This window comes from Stegodyphus dumicola, chromosome X2 (assembly GCF_044657685.1).
Source record: "Stegodyphus dumicola isolate Sdum_Otavi_A_Nest chromosome X2, ASM4465768v1".
Lineage (NCBI taxonomy): Eukaryota > Metazoa > Arthropoda > Arachnida > Araneae > Eresidae > Stegodyphus > Stegodyphus dumicola.
Window position 1 is genome coordinate 50,923,924 of NC_140781.1, and position 24,044 is coordinate 50,947,967.

At 31.4% G+C, this 24,044-nt stretch overlaps 1 protein-coding gene across 3 annotated transcripts in view; it reads right to left on the bottom strand.

The window, feature by feature from the left end:
* DPCoAC (dephosphocoenzyme A carrier) overlaps window positions 1–24,044 on the bottom strand; it is a 67,511-nt gene that overhangs the window by 13,511 nt on the left and 29,956 nt on the right. For all 3 annotated transcript variants that reach the window (XM_035356712.2, XM_035356709.2, XM_035356715.2), the window contains exons 4-7: window positions 20,952–21,060; window positions 13,307–13,496; window positions 11,586–11,702; window positions 8,737–8,888 (exon numbers count right to left, since the gene is read on the bottom strand). In XM_035356712.2, coding sequence (XP_035212603.1) covers window positions 8,737–8,888; window positions 11,586–11,702; window positions 13,307–13,496; window positions 20,952–21,060 — 568 coding nt within the window. The remainder of the gene's footprint in view (window positions 1–8,736; window positions 8,889–11,585; window positions 11,703–13,306; window positions 13,497–20,951; window positions 21,061–24,044) is intronic.

Genomic DNA, 24,044 nt, shown 5'->3' on the forward strand with positions numbered 1-24,044 from the left:
TGTAAAAATATTTAAAAAATTATTGAATGATCTTCCTACTGTTCAGAAAATTTGGCACAGATTTTAAATAGACTACACTATATCTGCATTTCAGAGCACAAAACACTTTGATATCTATTGGCTGAATGATGGATATATAATTTGGAGGAAAGAATAAGATAGAGATGTTACCTTTTACTAAAACTGTGAAGTGTGAGCCACACAGCGGACTATAATCAGAACAATTTTTGCATCATCCGGCAAACCAATCGATTTCAAATGCTGTCAAGCATCGGATACGAAATAACTTTCAAACCAATAATTCATTAATGATTGTGTCATCCATGCTCTTTTATTTAAATGATAAATGATCAGAAAACTTTTTATTCCTTTAAATGCCTGATATTATGTATTTTTAACAATCATGAACAGCTTACATTTTGTGCATGTCTGCAGCATTTGCATTTGCATAGGCCAAAATTCCTGGTATTGATTTGGAATCTGATATCAGTTGTGTCCTTCCCTGCAGAGGTCGCCAAGGTATTTCAGGTATATATTACAAGAGAAGACCAGTTTCATCAGTGTTATAATTTTTTTTTGAGATAACTTTTCATTGTTAATGAGTCTGATGAATACCTCTCCAAATTATTTAGGAGCTTCGGTATGAAATGAAGCTTTTTCACATGAAATTTTTAACTGCCGATTATTTAATTTAATTAACCAACCTGTCAAATACAGTACAGAGTTTGTCATCCAGACGTCCATTATCCAGAATGATCTATAATCCGGACCTCAAAGCCACACAATTTACTCATGCGCGTAGAGAATGAGCATACATTATGCACGTGCACGTTGAAAGAAATGTTTAATAAAGTAAACAAATAAATATTAAGCTTTTTTTTGTAAAATTTGATATCCTTTAGATCATAATTGCTCTTTATTTCATAAATTACGGTTTCATATCTTTATTTGTATAATTTCTGCATGCCATCTTACCAGATTTAAATTGATCTATAATCCGGAAAAACCCTTTATCCGGAATCACCGAAGTCTCGACGAGTCCGGATTACGGACTTTGTACTGTATATGCAATCAATCTTTTTAAGTCCATTTCGTTATGAAATATATTGGTTTCAGCCATTAACACTGGAGCTGTCAATAGCACTCCCTTATTGTAATGCTGTCTCACTCCCTCAATCATCCCTTTGTTGTCACGATAGTCGCTATTAGAATAACAGATTTTTCTGCTAATCACTGTGAATGAGATGTTACAATTTATAAAAAATTAAAAAGTTCCTTTTTCAGCTTTTTATTTATTTACTTATTGGTATATAGTGTATTGTTCACATTCCAGCACCATACCCCTCATATAAATGAGAGCTGATCAAATGCCCTTACCCAGTTTTAGCAGCAAATCCACTTTTTACCTGCTTGATGCCAAAATATGCTTTTGCTTTGCACACCCACCTGTAGCTTAAAAATGAAATTATTTGATATAATCGAAAATTAAAACTTTTTGATAAAACAGTTGTAATAACAACAGCCTGCAAAAACTAATAACAGATCAAATGAGAAAGTTAGAGTTATGTAGTTCACTATGTTAACTTAAGTTCCTCAGAATCGTTCTCCCTATCATTACTCCATACACACACACACACACACACACACACACAAAAAAAAAAAAAAAAAAAAGGAACATTTCATTCCAAAATATGTCTTGGGGCTTCATTTACTAAATTCAGATAAAGAAAAATGCTAGAAAGTGTAGTCATGGCAAACATTAACCAATTTATTGTCACTGGTCATGATGCAACCTCCCTAACCAGCAGGTGTTTGAAAGTAACATCCAGGGATATCAGTTAGTTCGGAGAAAAATCATTTTTACAGCATACTTGCTTTTTTCTTGAGTTATGCTCATCCTTCTTAAGGCCCGTCCACACGAGTATGCTCGTGACGTGGATGGCGTTATTTTTTTACCACCAGCTTAAATTTGCATTATGCAGAAGACGTAATACTGAGTTTGCTCATGTTCAGCTTTTTCGCCTGTGACGTGAACAAACAGCCAATAGCTGACTGAAGTCTTATCACATTGGAACCACATAGCACTAAGTTTCCCCCCCAAAGAGATTGTAACTATCCACAGGAATAAAATTATCAGCAGTGTTTACAGCATCCTCAGTTCTCCAAAACCATATAGATTGGTATAAATTTCAAATTCTCATTAAGGGAGGGGAACTGTACATTTATAAAGCAATGATCTAACCAGTATATCCATATGTTTCACCTGTTTGTAATATCATAAGTAATAGGAACCTAAATAAATTGCAGCTTCTACGAAATCAAATTTTCTGCCTTACAGAATTCTCCTTAACTATTACAAATGTTCGTTATTTCATGTGTAACAAGAAACTCTATAAGTATCTAAATATTAAATACATCAAATACTAACATCAACAATATAATAACTGTTAAAAATAAAGTAGTTGACTGTGAACAGGTATTCAATAAAACACAGTTAGGAAATTTTCGAGGACAGTTACAACTTAAGTCACATGGCACTCAATTATTGAATATTAATTAAATAGCCTTTGCTGTGACTTCTACTTGTTACATTATTTTTTGTACAAACTGATGTCACAGACAGCTGAGTGGTCAGCACATTGGACTGCAAAGGGAACAATATTGAGTTTAATCCTCACCCGTAATCACTGTAAACCAAAGTTAGCTTTTTCTCATTTTGAAACGTGTTTCTTATATTTAATCATGAATCATTTTATTCTTATTGTTTTCATTTCTTATTTCATCTATTATTATTATTGTTTTCAATTTAGTTTAAAAATGTGCACTGTAAATACAAACCATTAATCGACTATGTAATGATATATATGGATCTCTCATAAAAATTATTTCTTTATTTTTACCTCATTGCATTATTTTATTCTCTACATAATTTAACCTAAACTGTCCAAAATTCGAACCTTATTCTAAATCCAAAAATAAATAAAAATAAGAAATAATAAAAAGAGAAACAAAAGGAAAAAATCTGAAAGCTTTCAGATTTTATTTTACTCCCATATGGGCGTTTTTTTCCCCTCCCCATTTACAGGCACATACACATTTTCACAGCATTTGGGCTAATGTCACATTGTGCTAAAAATATTTAAAAACAGCATATCTTTAAACATTTTTATTGGATCAACTTTTTTCTTCTAATTTGTGTAATAATATATGCAGAATAACCAAATTATGAAACACTTTACTTATTACACAGATTCCCTTACACTTACTCACATAAACAAGCAAGTTAAGTAAAGATTAAAAAATATGAAGTTTATTTTATTATATGGTGGATAGTGTTTCAAGTCATTTAGTTCTCATTATATACTGTTTTATAAATTTAAATTTTTTGCAATTTTATAAATCTTAACAACTAAAACAATTTTATAAATCTTAATTTGCATAAAAACTGATTTAGGAATATAATAACTGTTTAATCTTACTATCCAAGTTCTTAAATTGCTTAAAAAAACAAAATTTCACTATAAAACAAACGGAGTGTGATATTTTTTTGACCAGAAGATGAAACACTTTAAACTTGCAGCCTTCTATGAGTGTCACGTGATTTTTTCTTTTCAATAATTCTATTGGCTAAATGCAGACTTTGTTCCCGTCCTCATTTGGATGACTTTTTGCCGCTGATGTGCACTTTCATCACTAGCATAGTCATTTACATCACTAGATGTGAGTCATTTACATCACTAGATGTGAGTCATTTACATCACTAGCATAGTTGTGTGGATGCACCTTTAGACTTTGTAAGAAAAAAATTCTCCCCCTATATTTTTTTTGGGGGGGGAGGGGGCTGGTAGTCTGGATTTTAAATCTAGATATTCTAGCCAGACTTCAGACTTTGAAATGTACTTACTAAAGCTAGCATTACATGTTATACGAATCAATTTTGTATTATGTATTACTGCACCACATAAAACACCTTTCAAAACAATTTAAAACATACAGATTAACTCTGACACAATGCTTTTAGAAATAAATTTTTAAAATCAATAGTTATGAGAAAAAGCTTACAAGCATTATTTATGCTGGAGAAATACACAGAATATTTTTAAAATATTGCATAATTAAGTACTCCTTTAAAATTTTATTACAGGCCAACCATTTTGATTCAAGAAATGAATTACTGCAGCTCTAAGAATTTAGCTTACTTTTCCTTTTTGAAAAATTTTATATACTTAATTTGGTAAATTTCAAGCAAAAGATATGAAACATATAAAATTTTATTATTATGCATAAAAGGTGTGAGCATTTTATCCTCTCTATATATATATATAAAAGTGAAAATATCAGACTGAAATGCATTCATTTATGAAATTTAAGAATGTTTTTACAAAAATTTTGATAAAAAAAATTAAGAATGCATTTCTGAAAAGAAAAAAAATAAGGTCAACTACCAATATTTTTTTTTAAGCTGCAGTTTTAATAAATTTGTACCACTCTTGTGGATAATATTGTTTTTCTCGACACAGCCTACTTATTATACTTTAATACGCAATTTTAGAAGATAGTATGAAATCTATCTTCGTATCTGATGGTATTATGAACCACCATATATTTAGATATACTAAAAAAAGAATCTAAAGGAAAGTGCTATTAAGTTAGGTTTATATAAAAATTTCCTATTTCACCAAGAAAATGACTCCATACATAAGGAACATAATGTGACAATAAGGTGTCTTTATCACTGTAAGCTGCAAGTACATATACTCCTCTCCAGGCTCTAGACATCAGGGTCACCGAAACTCTGTAGTCCAAACTCAAAAAGGCTGAGTAACAGCATAAAATAACAACCAACAAATGTTACCTGCAATTTCATTTTTAAAGATTTTTCTTTCAGTTTCTGTATTACTGTCACTAAGGTAATTATTTATTAAGTGTATGAAGTAAAAAAAAATTGCACTTAATAGAAACAATTTATTTGCTCTAAAAATTACATTTATCAACAAAAGGTTAGGTTTACTCTCAATTTTTTGAGTCACTGGAAATAAGACAGCTGCAGAGATATGTGTAGAATAGGTCATCAAACCAACTCTTGGAAATGCTTAACAATCTAATGCTCAAATGTTTTTATTTGCAGAGCACGTTTTAGAATCAAATTCTATGGTGAAGCCCCTTAGGTGTGTGTATGTCCCCTCTATGTCTTACAAGTTAATTGTGTTTAAAAGAATAAGGAGAAAGAGGGATGTCAAAGACATAAGTAAACAACAGCACAGTATCCATGAAATGGAACTTAAGAAACTATAAAATTTGCCATTGAAACTCAGGTTATTCTCAACTACCCTTAAACCCATGGTATCGCAACAATTTTGCCATATTAAAAAGTTATTTTAGAGTTCAATAAATCAAACCATTTATGCAATGACTGATTATTGGGAAAAGCAACAATAAAAAGATTCTATATAATAAGCACAGCTTCTTCAGTTTAATCATTACATGCCATTCAATTAAAATACATATTCATTTATTATTTACTATTAAAAATTGTATTATTCATTACACAATATAATTTCAATACAATTTTTTTAACTCAAGTGGAATGCAGTATAATAATAAGCTTAGATTAAAACATTACATAAAATACCATCTACATATTTTATATATAAGCATGGTTGCAATTCTTGACAGTTTTTGTATATTAGACTCAATAGATGATAACTAGTGGTAAATGTGTGGCTGCATTTAAACAATTTCTGCATTTTGTTTTGATTCTTGTACAGAAAGAGAATCTCACTTCAGAATAATACATAGTTGAGAAATGCAACACCACTAATTTTGATTTCTCAGATAAGACTGTGAATTCATCTTAAAGTACCACCCAAATTCTGGTAGACTTTTGAAATGCGATTTTTAGTTTGCTGTGAGATGTCAAGTGCATAAAGACCTTGCATTCTGTTGATTTAAGCTGGACGGTTTCTCGTTTGCCTTGGACACATTCAGACCTTATTTAAAGTTATTAAGTACCTTTCCTTCAGCTGTAGGAAAATAATATTCAAACAAGTCTTTCAAGGTTTCGAGATGCATCTAAATAGTTTTTTAAAATTTTGTATTGAATATTGATGATATTTTCATTCAAGAAGTTTTTGAAAGAGGGAAGCAATTAATATCTTTCTTTTCCATGCACTCCAATAACATATTAGTTTTATCTTAAAAAGATGTTTGCATTTAACAGTGTTTAAAACTGTGGCATTTGAATTTTGATATGATGGATTAATTTTGTTCATTTTACTAAAAACTGAGGAAAATATGACAGTTTGCATATCCAAACTTCACCATTTATAGTTGTCACAAGTACAGAAGGCCATCAGAATGTTCACAAAAAATACTGCTACATCTGCATGCAATTCTAGCAAATGTGAAGCTTTTACTCAAGAAAACAGCCTTAATTCAGTGTGTAGCAGAGGGACATATGATAGCTTGGTACATATTCACACATTACTGCGATGATCATTTTAAGATGTCATGATTTTGTTTAGTTAATTATTTTTACAGCATCATTTAACACTACCATAAGTTCAGAAGGCATTTTGCTCAAGGCTAGTAAGAATCTATGAAGAATGCGATGGCTGTTGCTGCTGCATTTCTTTGCCTTACAACTGTAGCAACTACTCCAACATTTGGACCCATCTGTGCCTTTGCACCATAAGTCCATATATGTAGGTTATTTTTTTCCAAGGTCCGATTGGTCGTTAAATGAAAGTCACAGTGAGAATCAAAAAAATTTTATATGGAACAGCGTGATACAACATTAAGCTACTTTTAGATGTAATCGCCATTTCGATTCATACATTTGTCATAGCAAGGTACCAATTTTCCAATACTTTCCTCATAGAAAGCAGTCCCCTGTGTTTTCAGCCAATTCTGTACGCAGGTCTGCAGCTCGTTGTCTGTGGCAAAACGCTGTCCTAGCCAGCGTTTCATGTGGGCAAAGAGATGAAAATCTGAGGGAGCCAATTCAGGACTGTATGGTGGGTGATAAAAAATTTCCCATCCAAAACGCTGCAGGAGTATCCTTGTTTCACCTGCAAAGTGCGGCCGTGCATTGTCATGAATAAGGACAACACCTGACGACAACATTCCTCTTGTTCTGAATTGCCCTTTGAAGATGTTCAAGAGTCATGCAGTGATGGCTGTGCCACGGAGCATGAATTCCACCAAGAGAACAACTTTTCAGCCCCAAAACACTGTAGCCATACACGTTTTGGTGGAGAATGTGTGCTTGAACTTCACTGGCTTACGACTTCAAGAGTGTGAATGCGTCCACTGTTTCGATCGCTCTTTTGTTTCTTCAGTTGCATAATGTGCCCATGTCTCATATGCTGTGACAATGTTGTCCAAAAACTCCTCTCCATCCTGATGGTAGCGCTGGAGGAAGTTTAATGTGACACTCACTGAGTTTTGTGATGGTTAGAGAAAATCTTAGGAACCCATCACGTACAGAGTTTGCGGTACTTGAGTCTTTCACTAACAATGTTTTAGAGAGCTGACCGTTAAATTTCAGGAAATAAATCACTCAATCTAGAAATTGTGAACTGTCGATTTGTAAGAACTATATCCTGAAGAGCTATCAAATCCCCACTTTGTAATTATGGAATGTTTTTCCGATTCTTCTAGCCTAAGTGAAGTTGCAGCACTATCCAGCACAATATCAAAACATACCTTAGTATGATCAAAGAAATTAAAGCGTCCAATCTTTCTCTGATAAATATTTATTATCATTATGCAGACTAAAGTGTCTGATCTGAATAGGAAACTAAACGAAGATATACCACTTCCCTTTGTTCTTAGAACATTTTAAAACTGAAAATTTTAACAACTGTTAATGAAACATTTTATTGCTATTAAAAATATTAAACAGATATTAAAACATTCATACCTATACTAGACCTATCCATAAGAAATAGTCAAATTAATCGATATAAACGGATTATAAATCAGATCATACTTCATCATAGTAAAGCTTCTACTAGGAATTCTCACACAACAGGCAACAGTTGCACCAATGGCTATTTCTAGTGAGATGGAGGAGGAATATGTTATGAGATCGAAAAGTCATTTTCATTTTGATTTTATTTTATGTATTTATTCTTTGTTTTGTTTTTTATTCTTTCTTTTTTTTTTTTTAATGCTTGCTAAAGTGTCAGGCTATTGCTGAAAATAAGTATATTGCAGTTTGAAAAACAATGAGATATTCTAGAATATCAATATGCAGCATACATATTTAATCTTGCAGCGGCAGCGCCAAACAGGCGATACGGACTTAAAAACTGTACAGAAAAGCGCCAATTGGCGAAACAGTAAACCCGTTTGGCAAACCTACAGGCTGACGGGGAGAGAAGAATTTTCCCCGGCAGTCAAGTGGAACTACTTCAACAAATGTGTGCGTCTCTGCTTCGCCGAGATATGTGAACTTGTGTACTCGCATCTGTACTGTGCTCTGAATCTCTTAAGCCGTTATAATGTACCCGGCAACTGTTACTTTTCCTTATTAAATTTGATTATTAATTGTAACATGTCTATCTTAACTAAGATTTCGGCTTTCCTAGTTAATGTTAGGGATATTTTCGTATGCACGTGTTACTCACACATACATCAATCTACATAAAAATATACAACCTACAGTTAAAGAGAAAATATCAGTAATTATATTATCAACTTAAAATTTTCATGAATAAATTAAATGCATACCACTGTGTAATCTCTTTAAAGTCTCATAAGTGAAAAAGCTAGTCCCTGAATAAGGTATCACACCTAGCAAAGTTGGTGTAAAGCCACGATACAGTGTACTACAACCTTCTGTTCTCCAAATTTTAATAAAGACTTGATTTAAACTGTTGTACCTATAAAATAATAAAACCAAAAAATATTTTTAAAACAACAGAAATTTTGTGTTAAAAATTAATCACAATTTAAACAATACTGCATACATTACAGTATATAAGGTATTTTCTCCCTCCTTTCTACATACCTTTGTAGTATAACGGTAGCAAACTTGGCGCATATTCGAGAGGTCCGGGTTTGAGTCCCGGCGAGGGCATTGCTCATTCTCCATGTCTCTCATTTCAAAAAAACTAATGACTGTATAGTGGTGGCTGAACTAAAAGGTGGCGGACAATAGTTCGTCACCACCAGGATTTGTAGATTGGGTCCTCTAATACCCAGTCGCCCTTTACAAGAGGGAGTATATAAGGTATTTTCTCCCTCCTTTCTGCATGCTTTCATGGTGTAACGGTAGCACATGGCATGTACTCAAGATGTCCAAGTTCAAGTCCTGGTGAGAGTACTGCTCATTTTTCACATCTATAGCATCAAAATAACCTAATGACTCTATAAGTAAACCAAAATTTACTAACACAATCAGAAATTATACATCTCAAAAGGAATATAACAACACATTGCCAGTATATAAGGTTACAACAGGCACACAGTTTACATAAACTGGAGAAAAGAAAATTTATAATCCTATACTTGTTTGAATTGAATGAAAGGCAAATTGCTATTTTCATCGAGGTCATAATTTTATTCCCCAAACTTTAATTTCCAGGGAATCATCTCATATACAAAGTGGTCATGGATACTGCAATCAAAGACACAAATTACAAAACTCCACATTTCCTGTTATAATCATAACACAAGAAATTTATACTGTTAATGGCCATAAATTCTTGTCACTTTATTTACAACGGCAGTCAACACAACTTGGGAAAGATAAATTCCAATGAAATAATGAATTATAACAGCCAATAAATAACCTATAATAATAGCCACAGTATATTCTGGAATTAATAGTCAAAGGTTAAAAGCTTATAAACATAACTTCCCTAACCTAAGCCTCAATTCAATTAGAATTATTTTTCGGAAAATGACTCTTAAGTTACTGGCTTTTTTCAAAGTGTAAAATAATTTGCTTCTTAGGAAATGCTTATAAGTGCTGTGGGTCAATTCAGTTTCGTTATTGTAATAAATATTCTGTACCTACCTGAGCATTTCAATTTCATTCAATAAATCACTTTTGGACACTGATTAACTCTAGAAGTAATTTCTTGATTTGACTTCCTCTGTTTGTCAAATTCTGACATTCTACTGAATAAAAGATGGTTTTCCTGTTTTTGCTACATTGTTTCCATATTCAGTCTTTTCTCATCCAAATCTGTTCTCTTTCAGAAGCTGACTTCGCAGCTTCTAAACCGAACAGGTAAAGTTTATCTCTAGATTCTCTTCTATTGAACGCATGGATTTGTACAGAATTTTCATGTCTTATCTTCTCAAATTAGTGAAATACAAAATCTGGTTCTTAAAATTCTTCCATATATGATTTATAAAGGTATTAATAGCACCCCACCAAAATGGCTTAAGAATTGCTAAAAGCTAGCAAGCTATAAAACTTCACATTGAGGATACATAATGATGAAAGTAGCTAATTAAATCAACTGTTCCCCAGTCCTGGTCATCTTTTAATCATGTATTTAAATTTTCTGTTTTTAATCGAAAACAAATTTAATTCGTAGCTCAAAAATTAGCTGAATGATTGACATTAAATTTCATGCAGATAGTCTTTGACCATACCATGAACCTAAAATGAATTAATTACAATGTCAATAATGAATATTGTTTAGAACAAATTATTTCAAAAAATATTAATTTTTATTAAGTGTCCAAAATTCTTATCTTCCTAAATTTAGATTGAAGATTTGCACAAGATTATATTTTAATGAAAAGTTTCAAGATACTTTTATTTCAAATATTCAAATAATTAGAGCAAACTATAGCCTGCATCACAGGGGGAGCAACTTAAAGCAGCCGTAATGACGCTATTTTGAATTTTAAACTACAATTTTTTTCCATCAAATTAATAAAGCTGTTCACGTTTTTATGAACAAACTGGAAAAAAAAAAAAAAAAAAAAAAAAAAGAGGCCTGTTTACATAACCCCCTTAATTCATAATTACTGTCTTTCCAATTGTGAGGCTTCTTCAACATCTCAATTTTTAATTCCTAACTTTTTCCTCCACTTTGATTATTATTCTACTCTTTCCCATAATAGATGACACTGTATATTACACTTCTGAATTCCTTATTCTAATTTTTGGTTTACAGTTGAAGTCCAGTTTTTCTCTGGTGAAAAACCGCCACCATCTCTGCTTATAAACATATTCAATTTTGATTCTTTTTTATAAATTTTTAGTATTACATCTGTAATTAATCAGAATCAAAAACACATAAATGAAAGCTGAAAATTAAAAAATAAAGAATAAACATTTAATAAAAATTCTTTTGTCAAATTTTCTTTTATTAGGTACCTTCACATTTCCATAAACAATTTTTCGTAAGCTTACATAATATAAGAGGGTACCCTCAGTTTAATTCAAAATACCTGAGTTTGCATAATGCAAGTCTCATGTTTTCCAAATAAAACAGCCAGTGCAACATTTGCACCAATAATGCATATTCAAAATTTCAAAATAGAAAAGATTAAAATGCAAAAGTTGACTTGATTTCTTGAAGAAATTACTTTAAAGGAAATGTAACTCAACTTACATTTCTTTGTGCGTAACAGCCATGCGTGCTCTGGCAAGATCAAGAGGATATGTGCATGTAGTTGATACAACTCCAGCCAATGATCCAGCTATAAAGGATTTTCCAGGATTAGCTTTCCTATAAAAACATTTTTAAAAATCTTCATTAACACACCTTATATACAAGAATATAATTTATTTTAATTAAAATACACTTGGTCAAGAAAATTTCATAATGTACATGAATCATCTAACTTACTTAATTAAAAATGAAATTTAAAAAATATCGATTCATAATTTTTAATAAAACACTCAAATAATAAACCTTGAAAAGTTTATATAAATATATAATATTAATTAGAAATTATGACATTGGAAGTGAAACACTCTAATATGAAACAGTTAGCGTGAAAAAAAAAAGTCCATGTTTGATAGCCCTCAAAATAGAGTGTGTTTTATTCAAAATCTATGCCAAAGTAAGGGATAGAGTGTGTTTTATTCAAAATCTATGCCAAACTAAGGGTACAGTTTTGCCTAATTTTAAACCAATTATTTTGTTCAGAAAATTTTTTAAATGGAATAAAATATTAATTACTTGTTATATGTCAAACTCTGCCATTATAACTTAAGTTCTGAAGAACAATATAAATTAAATTGCTTTATCTATGCAATTAAAAATTGGTTTTATTATTCATTTTACAATCTCTGAACTTCATATTTTCTTTAGTTCACAAAATTCAGAAATATAATTCAACTATTTTGTATTCATACTACTTATAAGTCACATAATATTTATGCTGATTAAAAAGCTTTCAACAGAAGCCCTTTTAAGATTTCACTATGATCAAGACAATCAAAGAACTTAGAAAATTGTTAAAAACTCTTAATATGGCATCAAATTATGCTATTTTAGCTTATGTTACAACCTGTGAACAACAAATATCGAGAATAAACTGCTGGTATGTGATGCATTTGGTAATACTATTTTATGATCAGGTTAGACACGTTCGAGGTTTGTTGGCCATCATTTGCAAATCTGTATAGTTTTCCATACATACAGTATGTGTTGTGGAAGTAAAGTTTATTGCAACAATGCTATTATGGGCGAAAGTGAGCAATGAATGAATGATGAGGAATTCTGCTTTAAACTTGGCAAAATATCAAGAGAATGCCATAACGTGCTGTGCCAGGTTTTCAGACCTTGCCAATATCCAACGCAATGCAAACACTGAACCTCAACAGTATACCAGAGACTGCTTTTGCTCAAAGTATGCAAGACCTCTAGACAAGTTTTCTGAAGTGCATAACCACTGCAGGCAATCATTTGGAAGGACAATAAGCAGTATTTTTCCATACGTATACTGCCATTCCTGCAGATAAACCATGAAATTGATCAATCACCATATTTAATTATCACAGGTTGTATATAAAATGTCCAGTTATTACACAGAAATATATTGGTTTATAGCCCATACTCATTTAAAATCCACAGTATAAACTTATCTAAATTCAAGAACTTGTTTCCCAAAAATAATAATATACAATGTAAAGATAAAGAGATGATACAAAATGTATATTCTTATTTAACTGTTTGATGTTGCATTTTGTTAAACATTTTATTAAGTAATTATGAACCTAATGTATTCTTCAGTTTTATCAAAATTTCACCTTATTAAATTTTTTCATTAGGTTTATTCTGAATCATATTTTTCTGGATAACAAGTAAGCAAAAGAACAGAATACCTTTCTTCATAAGTTTCAACATTTAAAATATGTTTCCATTGTTCATGAGCAGCAAACTGGATGGATGCATAAGGTATGATACGAGCCATGGTAGCAGAATTCCCTCTCCATAAGCTTAAGAAACCAGATGTTCGGTAACTATGAATGATGAACTGAAGTGCTTCTTTCAAAGAATAGCGCTTATTTGTTACTGAAAGATACTCATAATAATCAGGCAATATAAACAAGGATCATTTTAATCTTACTTTAAATGATAAAATTATTACAATAAGAAAACAAAAGGGTTTAGAAATCACAATTCACCAGTTCTAAATATCAGTAAAACAATAGAAATATATTCAAACTTGTTGAGAACATTGACACAACCTAGTGTATTAAATACATATATAATTAAAATTAAAGTAATTTTTTATTACTAGATGTACATGTTAATAAATTTGATTCATACAAAGAACTTCTTTTATCCTTGATAAAACATTTTTGATACAGAAGAAAAACAACCGGAGCAAAAAGTATTCCTCTTCTTGAAGAATAAGTTATATTATTAGAACATTTTACATTTTTGCAGTATATTTGAAGAAAGTAAGAACAGCAAGCTTGCAAGACAGAAGTGGAGTAGAAATGTGCAGCTTTTATGTTGAGAGTTACATTAAAAATGATCCAGTTTTGGTTTAACCCTATTGTCTAATTAAGGTTTTAATTTAAAAATTTTAAAATTATTGGCTAAAGTGTTACATAAACACAAGTCTCATGACTGTTATATAAGAATCATATATCAAAGGCTAATTTTTAAATGATGCAGTTTAGAGAGATACATTATAAATATGTTACTATTTTTAAGGCAGAAAGAAGGAATGGTCAAGGGGTTATCATTTATCATCGTTTTATTTGACTTATTCTTTATCTTGCATATATACAAAACCTTTCCTTTTTTTCCAGTGTTGAAATGTTTATCACCCTTACTAAAACTTAGTCAACTGATACTTAATGGCTTAATGCTTTTACATCTAACTATGTAAATTACCAGGGTTCCCAGACAAAAGTTCACTGGAGGAAAGCACATGTGACAAAACCCCGCTGCCCCCCAAAAAGCCACTGTGACAAGTGTCCACACTACAAATACCCACACTGATGAAAGTGCACACTGATAAAAGCCCACAGAATCAAAAGGACACATGGTTTTTATCACTATAAAATGCATTTATAATTGTAATTATAGTAAATGGAGTACTCAGATCTGAATTTTAATGTCTCAAAAATATCTGTCTGTATACTTTATCACTACTTTGTTTATTTAATTAGGAAGCAAATGAAGTTTCTGCTTTTAGATTAAGTGATTAGCTATAATATTTTGATGATAAATCTGAAAATGTATTTTATTATTTATTTATTTAATTTTGGTATGTGTATATGAAAATGAAAAATATCATTGCGAAGTTCCTCACATGCCATTTTTAATATTATATGGCTGAGATTAAGTGTTAATTATGTTTCATTATTGAAAAAATGAGGGATATGATATTAAATCAAAGAACAGAAAAATTATTTTACAGCTATAGCAGGATATTTTAAGTCCCTCTTAGTTTTAGAACTAAAATGTTAAGTAGTAACTTTTTGGACTTGGATATGTTGACTAAAGTAGCATTCCCTTTACTTAATTGTTATTATTTGAAATCCAATTAGACGCCTATATCAAGAAATGTATGAAAGAAGTCATTAATCTTCATGGCAAAATTTTCTTTCGTTTTAAAGACAGATTTTTGTTTATCAGTTTTATTTTTATTTCATTTCTCAATGTAACATTGCAGACAGAGGCTATAAGCTTGTGTGAAAGTGCCCATTTGCCTGCGAACCCCCAGCATGCAGAGCTTGGATTATCTTCAAATTACTATGTTAAAAAAATAGTTTCTCAGCAAATGAATCGGAGCATTTTTCTCAGCCTCCTGGGGATAGATTTGTTGACAGTATAACTAATTTTTTCTTGCTTACAGTTCCACATTAATGACCTTTATGGTTTTATTGGATACTCAGAATCCATAATGTTTACAATGTTTATTTGTAAACATCTCAAGAGTGACTGACGTTTGGATATTAGTTGAGAATTTTAGTTTTTGCAGCCAGCAATAGATTTTGTCACCCTAGGACTTCTACTCATTTTTAATAAAAGAGGTGGTTTTTTCATTCTTTCAAATATATTTATTCATTTAAAATGCATTTGAAATTATTTGCTAATTATCAGAACGATCCTTTACTGAAATAAAAGTTGTTTAAGTAATGCAAGAAACATAAGGCAAAATTCTCAGCAATAATATGTGCCCAAAGCACAATACATTTTATCTAATTAGTTTTATCAGCATTTATTTAAACTTCTGGGAAATTATTCTGATATTAGTTTGAAGTGAAAATAATTAACATTAAAAAACTTTGAACCAGTAAAATATTTGGACCCCCCTTTTTTTTTGTTTTAAAAAAAAGGAAGCAAATAATTTCCTGAGATATGTTTAGTACTATATAGCATACACAATTTTTTAATTGCTAACTGAAGTAGGAACTTCATATGCACTCATTTGCAAAAAAAATCGAAGCACCATGAAAGAAGTTGTTGTTTTTGATGAAATTGAATACGTGTATAGCTCATACACAGATAATAAAATAATTAAAAATCAAAGTCATAGTACCTGTTCACAGCTCACAATCACCCATTGAGTGTTCAAATTAGTAGTTGGTCAAACCAGCCATGGCTGCAATGCATGCTTGAATTCGTCAAGGCAAGGAATGGTAGAGGTTCCTATTGTCATCCTGCGACACATTCATCAGTTGTCACTCCAGATCTGCGATATTTTGTGGTACCCGAATCTGGCAGCCTACCGCAGGATGGTATCAACATAGCGTTGAGCTGTTAAAGATGTACGGAGAATAACTAAAGATGAACTGCTGTCATTAGAAATAGTGCCCCCACATCATCACACCAGGGGTTATGGCTGTATGCCTTTGTAAAACAAAGCTGATTAGGACCACTGGCCCTGTCTTCTCGAGACACGAATGCGGTGTAATCTGCTTCAAGAGTGCAGTTGGATTCATCGCAAAACACTATACGATGCCAGTCTGATGGCAGCCATGATGATCGGCTGCGACACCACTTCAGAAAACTCTGCCAATGTTGTAGGGTCAAAGGCAAACGTCTTAAAGGCCTCTGTGAGCATAACCCCGCCTCAGACAAGCGCCGTGAGATGGTGGACGGTACCACAGGAGGTATAGACGTGGCTGTAGTGTGTTGAATAGTCAACAATGATACCATTGGGGAGGTTCGGGCCTGGCGAACAATAATCCTATCTTGCCTCGCATTTGTGCTCCTTGGCTCCAGAGCCTTCATTTCATCGGCAATTTCCTTGTAGCAACATCTTTGCCCAGCAGTGCCTATACGCTGCAGGTGACAGCCTATTGCTCGGTATGACCACCCAGCTTCATGCAACCCTACAATGCGACCACGTTCAAAGTCGTTTGTCTATAAGGTCTTTGATATCATTGTAATGGTGTCTTTAGTTGCTTCTTTATGAAATTACAATGGCAGCAACAAAAAAAGATAAGTTTTCAGTCTCTGTTACTGGTTTTATACTTTGTGAATTGCGCGCTATGATCGTAATTTCTGTTCATTTGCCTTGAAACCTTGATCATTTACATATTCGATCAAGATGTTTTTGCATGCCAAATTTCGTCACGATCACAAAAGTCCTCGTTGGTGATTTTGCAAAAGAGTGTATATGTAAAGTACTCAATAATGTGTATATTATTGTCTGAAGCATTAAAAAAAATCAGTTTTAAAATTTCTAATTGTTTTTATTATATTTATGTCAGTAACAGTTGGTTTTCATCTTTATGCATAGTTAGAGCTGTTCATAATTCAATGTTCTATGCAATCTGAAATTACAGTAATCATAACAGATTCGAATGTTAGTCTTAATACATGCTTACATGCTTGCTTGCATTTTTATTTTGATATGGCTTTTTAAAAATTCTTTTTTCTGTTTTAAAATTTGGCTTTCAATAAATATATTTATCATTACCTTATTTCTTTTATATTAGTAGCTGCTAATTTTAATAATTAAAAAAATGCTATAACAAAATATTCATTATTTAAATGCATATTACACTTTTCAATATATTTGAAAAATTACTCAAATCACATACTAGCTTTTTGAGAAACTTAAAAGATATATTTAACTAAGTGTGGAAGATAGCTTCTTATATCAAATTTTCAAAGAGCCAAAGTATATATGTTATTTGAAAAGAATTTAATTGTATTGAGAAACGTGTTATAGACAATGGAGTGGGTTTTTGTCAGCATGGGCTTACTCGTATATTAATGTAGGCTTTTGTTAATGTGCGCTTTTATCAGTAGACGTATTTGTTGCATGGGCAACATATTTTGTTTCCTTTAAGCCTTTCAATAATCTTTCTTCAGTAGCAATTTACTCTTCCAAGAAAATCTGTATAGCGACATTATTAAGAAATTTTGCTTACGAATAACTTTGTACTTTAAGGAGACTGAAAAAACTGAGAAGTTCTTTAGAGCACTTCACAGTTGATTCACATTCCAAAATAAATAAATAAATTTTTGCTTTATTTGATTCTCAAGAATATTATTTTTATTGACTTTATTCCACATTAGGCCATGTTTTATCAAACTATAAATAATAACATTAACTCCTATTTTTTCATTAATTATTTTGAAGGCCTAAAATTTTCTTAAAATTTAACCACATAACGTGCTCTGAGTGCTAAAAAAGTTTTTAATTTAAATTTGGTAATTTATTTCCATTGCATTCAAAGTTCAGTACAGGGTCTCGACCGGGGGGATTTCATAGTTTGAAGGGGTTAATGCAGTCTGCCTGAATCCATCTGCCTCCTCATTTGCCAATTTGGAAAGGGGAAATGATCTTAGCAATGATGAAAGGTATACATGGTAAAAACAGGTTGAGAACCACTGGTTTAGTAAATACTTCATTTTGAATGCTATAAGGTAACAGAATATTTAAGAATTTCTTTAATATGGTTACATGTTTCAAAATAAGACTGATAAGAAGCAGCCCAATAAAAACATATTTTCTGACAATAATTGGAAATTAATATGCAATATGAATTTAAACAGAGTGAAAAAGTGTATTTATGGAAACTTAATATAATTTTTTCCCAAATACAAAAATCTAGATCAGCATTTCCCAAACTCCATTCTGTGGAACACTGGTGCAATGCAAGCAGTCATTAAGTTTTCTGTGAAAAATTATGAAACTAAGGTTAGAGAACAATGAAACATTGTACGGTATTATGCAGTTAACATAATTTAAAACAATTCTTAAAAGAAACTTAAAGAAAAAACATAAGAGAGGTTTAAATCTCACATATAATAAATTTAGTAATGTGGCACGACACCAGATGACTTACCTTTGGCAACATATTACATGCAGAATCACTTTAATACTTTAAAAGCATTATTTTACTTTGGATGTTGTCGTATTTTATCTTCTTTTTGAAACTGATAAGTAAACATAAAATTTTTACTGATAAGTGTAATATTTTTATCATTAAATACATAAAATTTTAGTAATATTTTAATTAATATATTGAAGTTTTCTGCTACAGTGGAGATATATCGAATATTCTGGATTTCTTCACTACAAGAGAATGAATTTGACTACATTATATAACTTTTTAACTGGAGAAATTTTAAAAATAGACCCTACTGTTTCAGTAAAATATAACAACATTTGTATAACTAGAAATTACCATTGGTCAACATCTCCTTGAGTGCCAAGATGACAGTTCTTGGATTCAAAATCCTTTCATGAACACATCTAAGTTAACAGAGAAGCACAGCTAATTTTGAAAAATTAATTAATATAACAGCCAACTTAAATGAATTTTAAATAAATTTGGCAGAGGCATATACAAATTTATTAAAACAAGCTATTCGTATTTTACTTCCCTTTGAAGTAACATAATTATGTAAGCCAGTTGTTTCACATTATGTTGCAATGAAATCTAAATTAAAGTGGAAAAAAAATCTCTTTTATGGGATCAGATCAGAACTACTCGCTCACATAAATGAATTGGCTCTTTTTTACAACTTACTAACAATAACCTTCACGAATAAGATCAGCAGTAAGGAATCAATCAAGAACACTGTGTAAGGATGGAATGAAAAGTTAAAAGAATCGAACAAAGAAAAGGATCAGGAGAACCGACTCAAGCAAGCCACTAACTCACTGGATTGATTTCTTTCAACTGCAATTTTGAGATTTTCTAGAACCTCATTTCTACATAGAACTAACAATAAATTTTGGAATAAAAAATATTAAAAAATTTGAGAAATGATTAAAATTAAACATTTAATAAAGGAGGAGAGAAACATTCTTTTCTCACTAAAATGTGAATCAAACTTTTTTACCAAGCTCCCAATAAGAGCTCTTGAAGAAGCTACTGCTGAGTTTTCTCGTATCAGCACACGCTCACTCAGTTAGGTGAATCAGTTCTTAAATGGATCTCACATACCTAATTCAAATGTAGAAATTGATTTGATGTGTCTCATATTAAAATTCATGTTCTTAACATAGTGCCCAACATTAAAAGAATTTGTAACTCGATGACTTGAACACACCAAAGTCACCGAAAACTAAAAATGTTTTAATTTTATTTTTCATTTAGTTAGTTTTATGTGTCATTTTTTTAAATTTAAAATTGATAAACATTTTTCTTTTACAGATATGATACATGAATACATGCTTATTTTGTTTACCTAATATATCCATGTTGTTTTTTATAACTAAAAACCCAAATTTACTCTAATGATCCTTAAAAATTTTAAACCCTGAAAGTTTCTGCAATGAGAAAAGTTTGGGAAACCCTGATCTAGATGATGTCTTTGATGCATCACAAAAATTTTGTGCTGGTGGATTTATTCTTTTGGCTAAAACTTTAGGTAGAATCTAACAAATGCCATCATCGGCAGAGCTAATTTTCTTTTGACTTGGTACCAAGTTACCTTGTGACCCTTAAAAACTATATTTACATATATATAGTATATATCACTTGATTAATTGGAATCAATAGTGATAACATTTCATAATGATATTCCTCCTTAAATGTTGAACACATATATCAAGTTAGCGAGCAATGTTACAGTATGATATTCCATTTAATGTAATGTATTTTCATTTACACCCGTGATATTAAAAGATTATTTTTAACACTCTAAATGAAATAACCACTTGTAACTTATGTTTCTGAGACATCTTCAAACATATTAAAATGCATTACTCTATACATACATATAGTAATATGTTTCATACACCTTAATAGCATTACACACATAATTAGTACAACATTTATGAAAAAAAAATGAAAAAATTTGCAAAACACAAATAAGAGTATCAGTGACACCATGAGCTTGTAAATTTTGTCAGAAATTATCAGCTGTATGGCATTAACTATTCTTTTTAACAACATAAAATAATTCTACTTTATATGTTCAGAAAAATATTACAATCCACATTTTGAAAGATATACTTTAAACTATGCATCTTTCTGACAGACATACTTCAATAAAATAATACATTTGAACAAGATAAGAAGTAATTTAAGAACTTACTTTGAAAGTTTATTTTAGTTCTATCCAGTGGTGCAATAGTAGTCTTGGCTACAGCACCTGCAGCTGCTCCAGCAGTCAATGATGTCAGAACTTTTTTTGGAGTTGTACGCTAACAATAATTTAGGACATCATTAGAACTTCACCAGTTATGGAAACATAGCTATTCTTCACTAACAATCTAAATGCAACTCGTCTGTTGATGATATTTTCCTTAAATAACGACAGTTTTCAGTGATAAGGATTAGAATTTTTTTCTGTATGTTTCCAGTTAAGAAATACACGGGATATTCTTTGAAACACTGGAGTTGCAATGTTGTAATGTATAACTAAATCATTTATTACAGATTGCTTTCAATTTATTTTTTATCTAAATTCATGGAACCTAAAGTTTATGAGCTGCATACAGCCACTGAAACAGCTCATTAGGATACACTAACTGTAGCAGCTCCAATAGGGTTGGATTAAGACATTTAGATGCCCTAAGGTTTTGGTGCCCCTCCTACATACATTTCCACCTGGTTTTTCTGCATTCCCTTTTTTTTTTTTTTTAAATCTTGGTTTAGTTGCATCATTTATTCCATGGTTAAACCGAATAATGAGGAACTTTAGTGGCACCCCTTTCCTTGATGCTCTAGGCACATGCTTATTTTAATAGTTAAACAAGCTCTAGGCTATAGCATGCACAAAATGCAAGCACTCAATACAGAGTGATCCAACTACATGCATTTCTTAGTTTCTTGATTAAATATAAGACTAAAAATTATGAACATGAGTGATTAAGTTATAACTGCAGATGAAGGATTTCAAATGCATAACAATATAATTCTAAGTGTAAGATAGAACTAAATGTTTACAGAATTTTTTAAACTCTGAATGTTCAGAGCTTTATGGATGTAGATGTATTGCAACACTTGGAATCTGACCTTGCTGAATATGCTATAACAAGAGTTATGAGACCGGGGGTGGAGATTTCATAGTTTCAGAGGGAAAATACAGTCAGGTTTTCATGTAATTTTAGTTTCCGAATACAAAAAACTGCTTTTATTCAAGTTTTGGTAATTTCTTACATTTTAAATATTTTTTTATTGCCTAATTTATAAAACACATTAAAAATAATCGAAATCTACATATGAATATGTAATTTTCGACTTTGGGAAAAGAGGGGAGATGATGATCTAACAATGGTGAAAGGGAAGTATGAGTAAAAAAGGTTAAGAATCAGAGTACTAGAAGGAAATACACACAAAAATCCTACCCCTGGTTTCAGAAAAGCATAAAGAATTACTTCCCACCACACCATGAATTAGAATACAGTTTCTCAACTTTTTTTCATTCGCATACCCCTAAACTTCCACTTCAGAATTTATAAGTGGAGATGAGGTTAACAACATGGAATGTGTAAAGAGCTGAGCATCATGATTGGTGCAGACAGGGCTAATTAGAGCCAATTACGTTTCTTTTTCAGTCATTAGCAGAATCATCGGAAATCCTCGCAATTATTTTCCTTTTTATTCAATGGCATATTTAAATTTTCTGAGGATTTTGCTTTCTTATCAGCAATTATATTTTCCGTCATAAAGAGACAGTTTTTTCCATATAATATCACTTTTCATGTGTCTAAATAAGAAATTCTACATAAGAATTTTAATGGGTCTAAATAATAAATATACATTATTTTCAACTTAAAATCCCTAAACCGGATTAACTGCCTTTGTCTTTTTCTGCAATGGGGAAAAATGGTATAACAACAATGAACACTGTAATCAGAATGCTTATGTAGACCAATCCGGCATTAGTGCTTCGTACGACGTTCCATAAAATTTTGGTGTGTATAATGCTGTTTTATATTACTGCCATGTGTATGCAATACACTAGTTGTGCTAGTTAACAGGACTTGAAAACATCTTAAGTATACTTAAACGACCTATTCCAACAGCTAATCATTTAAAACTTGCAGTTAAAGAATAACTGTTTTTAAAGAACTTTAGGTAGTTCTGTATTTTCTTCTGATAGTCGAAATCTGTAATTTTGACACTGACCTAATTATTGTATGATAAGATTTTGTTTCTGATTACATTTAGACTGTAATAAATAATAAAGGGGAAAATGTAGTTTAAATGCAATTTATTCATTATGCTTATATAATTTTGATGTTGAAGAATAAATTGGTACACTTGGGTAAAATGAGATAACATTTTAGGCGCTGTAACCAAGTTTATAAAAAACAATATACAGATAAGAGCTTTCACACACAACCTGTCTGCTTCATCAGCTGCAGCTGGAATGAATGGGCTATACTGCAATACTGCAGTAATTATAACCGATTTCTGTTACTTCTTGTAATATTTTCCAGTAAGAGAAACTTAAGAGATTTCTAAATGGGGCATGAGACTGTGGTGATTCATTATGAAGATACAAATGCAGAACTCAATACATCGATTCAGTATCTAGAAAACTATTAGTAAGAGCAGCCAAGCATGAAACATGTATCTAAACTCTCAGCCAACCAGTTCTTTAACAAAAATAGTACATCTAATTAAATACTGTTCCAAGCATCTGCATAGAATTCCTAAACAGGACAGCACCAAAATCATGGCCGAACTCTGGCATAAAAGCAGCCTCAAAATGATAGAAGCACTTAAAATCACCAGCAGATTGTATTGCAAAAGATACCTTCCCTTTAACCCTCTATAGATTTTAACGTAGATTCTAAGGACAGCAATCAGGCAGAAAGCAATAAAAGAAGAGAAACTTAACCAAACCATTCAAGCTGATTTTCCTAAGCCGGGAGATGGCTACTATCAGCTGTTGGGCTGTTATACAAACAATATCGCAATTACAGTAAGATCATTTTTGCTAAACCAAGCTATTAAAAAATTAGAAGCCAAAATTTACGAAGTTCAAGACTGGTGCCAAAGATGGAGGGTGTCGATCAGTCGAAGCAAGTCTCAGCTACCAGTAGCCAGAGGGCACAAGATCAAGCATGAAATGCAGGAAAAACTCTTACTAAAGAAGTATGGAGGGTAACCAAAGCTAAGTATCTGGGGCTTATCCTTAGTCACAATTTTAAATGTGACCAGGATACCAAGTATG